The sequence below is a fragment of the Aplysia californica genome, unplaced genomic scaffold, assembly GCF_000002075.1.
Source record: "Aplysia californica isolate F4 #8 unplaced genomic scaffold, AplCal3.0 scaffold00440, whole genome shotgun sequence".
Lineage (NCBI taxonomy): Eukaryota > Metazoa > Mollusca > Gastropoda > Aplysiida > Aplysiidae > Aplysia > Aplysia californica.
In genome coordinates this window covers 307,841-314,923 of record NW_004797710.1, presented here as the reverse complement: position 1 = coordinate 314,923, position 7,083 = coordinate 307,841, and the positions used below count along the sequence as shown (strand labels likewise).

Sequence of the window (7,083 nt, the reverse complement as noted above, 5' to 3'; positions counted from 1 at the left end):
AAATGCACGCCGTCTTTGTTTTCAACAAGTAAGCTATAACTTATAACATAGATTCTATATTCATCACGTCAAGTGAAATTCAAATGATGCCAGGCAGAATGCACCACTGTAAGTGATTCAACCTCATAAATTCTTGTTTTAACTCTTCAACTAACCACTATGTTGTAATTAAATGCTTTGGAATGGTTTGCATGCAATTTTTGTGTTTTACTAACATCATTAACACATGGGGGGGCCTCAAATCTGAAGGCCAACTTTTAAGTGCTGTTTTCTCAAAAGTGACTTTTCGGAGGGTACCACACATAAAAGGCCATAACTTTTGATCTATTGAAGATAATCTAGTCAAATAAAAAGCAAAATGTTCAGAATTGAATGCATAATCCAAATATGTAAATAACTCAAAAGTGATAGAGTGACCCATGTGAAGGGTTTTCCTGGACAGCCACACATATATCAAACTGAAGCCAGTCTACCAGATTTGAACCTTAATATTTCTTAAACTCATACAACCCAAACAGGTAAAATTATTCTGATAACCAAGAAAGAACAATTCCAACTCAAACCAGAAAATCAGCCAAACCACACTAGAATGTGGCAACAATGAAAACAAAAAGATTAAACTTGGTCCTTTTTCTCACAATGATGCAAGTAAAATCTATATACATCTAACAATGGTGAGGAACGATTTGTTGGAAAATGATGATAGGACCAAAACAATAGATCATATCTAGAAGCAACCACCAGTTCTGACCCCTCTACCTAAGAAAAGCAAAAGAAATGACCAGGACAGATACCAAACTGAGCAAATATAAATATGGTTGGGGGAACCATGATTCACACAGTCAAAAGCAAGGATTTCAAATTCAAAATTCAGCTTGAAACTAGTCGTCTTATTCAAAAAGCAGTAACACAACTCCTTTCAAGCTGTTCTTAGTTCAATATCTTACTACAACAACCCCCCCACCCCCATTTCTCTTTTATTTGACAAACAAAACCGACTGATCCATATATTTTTCAAAACACAAAGATGTACTGAACATTCTTTGGGTCTCAAGAGCAATCCTTAGTACCAGAGAGAAAACAAACTAATAGTCCTTTTAACAGTGTACATGCAATAAAGGGAAATTCAATCTCATGACATTCGTTGATGCATTCATTTTCCACAACCTGAAAGGATGTTCATATCACATTTTGCATAGTACTAGTACATTAAACTAGAGAGAGGAAAATTTTTTTTCAACAGTAAAAATACACGAATGCATACTAGCTTAAAATTCTTTGACAGGGAGTCCCCATATTAAATCCTTGACTGCTAACCATAAGTCCACCGCATGTGCTAAGGAAATTTCCACAGTGGCTGTGTATGACACGGTCTGCTTTTTGAATGGCTATAGCTTGCTTACTATAAAGGCTAGAAATAGCAAAGTACATATCGAATAAAAGAGAAATGAACATAAAACCCATTGGTGTTCATCATTTTTAGGTATAAGTATTCTGTAGAAGAATTTGGCAGGTGAAAGATTTTTAAAAATTCCATCTTCGTATTCGAGATCCCTGTCATCTTGGAGATTAGATCTATGACAAAAACTATTTTCAGATGAATTGAAATCTTTGTTATCACTGTCTGCATCTCGATAAATTTCTGCTACAACCTGATCCGTAGACCTAGTTTACCTCTGCGAAGTCATTATGGCGAATGCAGAGTGCACGCAAAACCCTCATGAAGCCAGACTGACTTCATCATTTGCGCACAACACACTACACACCATATTTCTTTGTTTTAGCTACTACATGGGAATCCCGAGCCTAATAGCCTTGAAACAGACATGACCACATCAGCAAGTGGACCGAGAACATAGGGATGCAACTCTACTCTTGTTATTCAAAACTGTGTAGAAGCAAAGATACCCATAAAACAATACAGGGGTTTTCCAGATCTATCAAATCTTAATTTCCGCATCGGTACAACTGCTCATCCTGTAGCTACTTTGAAGCATTTTTATTTCTTTTTCTCTGAATCATTAGAATCCTACACCAAATAGGTGCTCTATACTTGCATCGCTGACATCAAAATAACTCTGCAGTCACCAGAAGTCAGCAGGTGCACTTATTGAAAACTGTACTTCTGGCTGAAATTTTTAAAGTGTATAAAATTTTAAACAGCAATGTCACTTTCATTTGGGATTCAGGGCTACTCTTGTGACAGTATTGTAGGGTTGAAGAGGTTAAGTGACACTGAATAGGAAATCTTTCGTCAGAGTGGAGGGGTCTTCACATGGCACAGAAACAATCCACATCACAATCATAATTATCTCAAATCATTGATGTGATTTAGAAGGTAACCCACATCTCCTAAGTCACAATCACAACATTTATAAGGCAAATAGTATGGCTTCCTAGGTCTCATACACCACACATGTCCATCACATTAAGTTTCCAGTAGTGTTAACCACACACCTGGACCCACGACAATAGGGAGCAACATGATTTTGATTCACATCGATATTTTCACAACGAAACTCATCATTTGATGAATGATTAATACAGTACCAAAGTCAATCAAGGTGAAACAAACATACCTTGTTTCATCACAAAATGTTGTTCGGAACCCACACAGAGAGGAGTGTCTACTCCCATCGCTGGCAGAGAAAGAGGTAAAATAATCATAATAATAAATAATTTACAATGATGACTGTTCTAAATAAAAACCGGGCCTAGGTGAAAGCCAATGCTACAAGGCCAGTAGCCCATTGACATAGCATAAAGGAATGAGGACAGCGATGAAGACGACGATGTTCCGTACGAGCAGCTTCAGCTCCTGGGGCACGGCGTAGTGACAAAGCAGCTGGCTGATTTGGTGCACCTCGTGGGCCGCCACGATGAAGATGAAGGAGGTGATGACTACGTTGAGGACTGGGTAGCTGGGGATCAGCACCAGGACCCCATGAGTGTCCGCTGACATCCAGGTGTGGTACTGGCAGATGAAGAGCTGGAAAAAGACAGAAAAAGTAGGAGTTATGATACAAGCCTAAGAATTGTGTTTGTTGAGTGAAGTTAACAATGATAATCGCCACATTTCACCTGGACCAGCCAAGGACTTCAGCAACACTACAAGGAGGTAAAATAGACAGACCATACAACAAAGCTTGCAAACCACATATAGAATATTTGGATAACTAACGTGAAGAAAACAGCACAATAATGTTACAGATGTAGGTACCTACACTTTGATACCAAGAGGAATCGTAATGGGACACTGTATTAAAGACACATTACAACAAAGTCATAGAAATACACTATGACATGACCAGGAGTCCTCAAGTGACACAATGTTAACCCCTTCGTTCCCTATATGACGTACGCCGTTTGTCATTTTTTCTTATACAGCAAAGGAGCCAAGACACTGCTGTGATGTACATTATTTGTCACGCCTTTCGAAGTGTCAGGACCATGATGAAGAACGCTATTGATCATAAGTTGTATTCTGCACACTGCTTCTATTTTCGGTATACTTTTTCCATACAAAGAAATCTTTCCCCTTTGAGATAGCAGTATTTACAAACCAGGTCTAATTATAGGCAACTGACCACTTAATCTAGCACTACTCTTTGTTCCTAGGGATCCAAAACTGTACCCAGTGAAGCACGAGCTGACCTTGTGTCACAGAAGGGTTAACGAAATATTACCATAAATCAGTGAAGACTTTTTTTTCAGTCTTGGCAATCAGGCAAGGAAGAAAGCAAAGAGACACTGGCCATGCATTTGATGAATAAACTCAAATACCTTGTCGCCAGGTATGAGTCATGAACACAGACATTTAGATAATAATAATAATAAAGTGCATTTATCTATACAGCTCAACCCCGATTAAAGTACACAGGCTCTGAACCCTTTACAATACAATACAATAGTAACATAAAATGTGTTCTGACCAAAGGAAAATCTCTCTAAATATTCATCTTATTAATTTAAAAACAGAAATGACTTCAGCTGACATTTGAATGAATCAAAGGATTTGATCTCTCTTAAACTACTTGGCAAAGCATTCCAGATCTTGGGGCTCAGATATTCAAATGCATAGATGGTAACAGAAATTTCTTTTTGTCAGCTGACGACCTTAAACCGCGAGTTAGAATGTGCAGTCTCAAAAGATTTGATAAATATGATGGCATATTATCATTTAAGCATTAGTAATGAAAGAATACTAATGAGACAGACTACACAATGTTTTGTCACAGATCAATAAGGGTGTCAGAAGAAGAGATATATACCCTCCCTTAAAAAAACACTGACAAATCATATCTCTGCTTTTTCGGTAATGATGAATTAAGGCTATCTGAAATGAAACAGGCCGATCATTGAGTCAAAATGGTAAGAACATCACGAAATATAAAAAAGATATGACCAATACAATTAGCACAAATTGACTCTTATACCAAAAGATACTCTGTGGCAAAAATATTCAAAACTAAGACAATTGTCATTCATAAATGGTACAAAGACACAGAGGCCTACCTCTAAGGAGATTTTCCCAAACCAGGAAAAAAATGGGCTGTACTTTGTCCTCAAACAGCCTGGTGTGTTTCTCAATAACACATATGATACAATCTGCAGGAAGAAAACAAAACATAACAATGATCCTAAGGAAAGATATTCGTATCACACATTAAATATATGTGCTGAGAATGTTCGAGGCCATTATAAGCTTGTACCAGAGAAATCATCAAAGCAAACTAAACGTCTTTGAGTCTAATCAGCAAATGCTTAGCCAGACCTGTAATCTATTCACAATACATGTATCCAAGATTCAAGAAGTTAGGCTTAAATTTTTTTTCCCAATAACCTGTAAACAAGGAAAAATTAAGGCATGCGTCATGTACTTGATTCTACCAAGAGCACATTCACAAGTTGATAGTACTTCACTGCCAGTAGTAGTAGTCAACATTTATGAGAAAACTTTCCAATTCCACAATTTACAGTTAAAGAAAGGAAAGAGAGCATACTTAATGAATCTCCGTGGAGACCACAATACAAGACAATCAGGGTATGCTCACCGGTAAAAATACCAAGTATGAATGGACATCATTGCACAGAAATTTGTTGCTGCACAGCACAGAAAATATGGCATAGCTCTGAAATGCAAGGAAATATGGACTGGAATTTACTTCAGCAGGTGAGACACGGACAAATGAAAGAGAGAGAAACTAGATTTTCTTAGACATCAAAAGTACAGAATGGCAAAATGTCTCAACACTAAGCTGGCATTAATTTGTCGTTACTTCATTGTCACATTTTGTTACTAATATTATGGGAAAAAGTTTGTATTTTCTACTTGTGCATGACAAAAACTAAATTGTCATCATTCAAAATGCTGGGAAAGAGCATAGAATGACAGAGACTCTTAAAAGAAGTAGAGCAGTAAACAAACCAAAACAAAATATAGGCCTATGGCAAATTCTGTACTTAACGATTTACTGTAAATTTTAATTGCACAGCAAGATTATGGTTAAGTTTCCTCAAGAATAGAGAAGGAAAGACAGAGAATAGACAAAGAAAAGAGTAACTCTGAAATGAAATAGGCGGGGAAAAACATCACACCAAATTATCATCAAAAGACCTACCACATAACATAAAAGAGAACTTACACCCAAATATGCACAATTCCACACAATACCTGTACATCAGTGACTAAAACTGAACTCACCGCAATGCCAATGACTGAGAAAACACAGATGAGCCATGAGATAGGATTGGAGAGTAGGTTGTCTGGACCTCCATCACGTAGCAGCTTGTAACGGCTCAAAACTTTGTAGCCAAAGGCAAACAGCATCCCGTACACAGCACTCTGTATAAAAATAGGCCAGTAAAGTATCAATGAAGGGCACATGAACAAAAACTGCACAAAAGATACATCAGTTGGGGATTCTCCGTCCCAGTTAACAACAGACTAGCCAAGCAAGAGCCCAGCCTATAGAGAGAAATCTCTCTCATGCAATAATTTTACAGCAGTAAAATCACAAGAAAAACTAACATTTTTTAAGACCCAGACTGACCTAGTAAAGAGAGAGAAGAGAGACAAAAATGAGACCAGTCTGTGACGGAATCAGGCAAGTGGAAGGAGAGCCATGAAAACAATGCAAACAACCCAAGTTTACAGGCCCTTTGTTGAGGATTTAAATTAGCTTTATCCCCATCAAGGTCCAGTAAAATACTAACAAAACTATCAATGTGTAGTTTTCGTGTAAGCCTTTGTTTTTCACAACAAAATGACTTACATATCTGTCCAGCTGCCAACGGAACCGCCACTCATGCAAAGAGTCATCTGAAGTGACAAACAGTGCCTTAATGGGACGCGTCAGGAAAACTTTCTCAAAGAAAACCTGAAAAAGTAGAAAAGCAAAGAGTAAAAAGTACACATATAGTCAAAGAGGTGTGCTAAATAGTTATTTATTTCAAGATATTTACAAACTGTAGAAAAGGTGTTTTTCCTTTGCTTCTATGGGGACAGAACAGAGCATGGAGCCACATTCTTTTTTACAAACATACAATTTTCAGGGCACAGTTTGTGGTTAATAAAAAAAAGCACAAGTTGAAAAAGGCACAGAAAATTCTTTTTCCTATTGCAGTAAGAATTTTGTTAACTTTGCATTATGAGAGGCTGTGCCCAACTGTATATATTTTAAATCTAAAAACAGAAATGATTTAAGCTGACTTTTGAATGAATTAAAAGATCTCATCTCTCTATTACCAGGTAGTGCATTTCACACCACAGTGCATACCAACCCACACCGCCACTATTCACTGATGTAACTGAGAGGACACATCATGAAATATTGTGGTGGGCGCACATATGCACAAAAAAGCCTTTTTCTTTAGAATATTAGAGCACAAATATAAATTGATAAGCAGCAGTGCCGATCAAACCACAAAAGAGAACTCACCTCAGACAAGTAGAACAAAGAGATGACAACTATAAGCACCACCATCTTGAGAATCATGTACAAGTAGTGCATTGGGTTGGCTGAAGATCACAAAAGCAGAATATTTATAATGTAAGGTATTGTTTAGAGAGGACTTGGGGGG

General features: G+C 37.4%; 1 protein-coding gene across 1 annotated transcript in view; it reads right to left on the bottom strand.

Annotated features, from left to right (window-relative positions):
• Window positions 1-1,017: 1,017 nt before the first annotated feature.
• LOC101848454 (N-acetylneuraminate 9-O-acetyltransferase) overlaps window positions 1,018-7,083 on the bottom strand; it is a gene marked incomplete in the record, with an annotated part of 38,987 nt that continues 32,921 nt past the window's right edge. Inside the window, 6 exon segments of the mRNA XM_013086152.2 lie at window positions 1,018-2,989; window positions 4,516-4,608; window positions 5,055-5,132; window positions 5,705-5,845; window positions 6,276-6,380; window positions 6,942-7,021. Of these exon segments, the coding sequence (XP_012941606.2) occupies window positions 2,732-2,989; window positions 4,516-4,608; window positions 5,055-5,132; window positions 5,705-5,845; window positions 6,276-6,380; window positions 6,942-7,021 (755 nt within the window).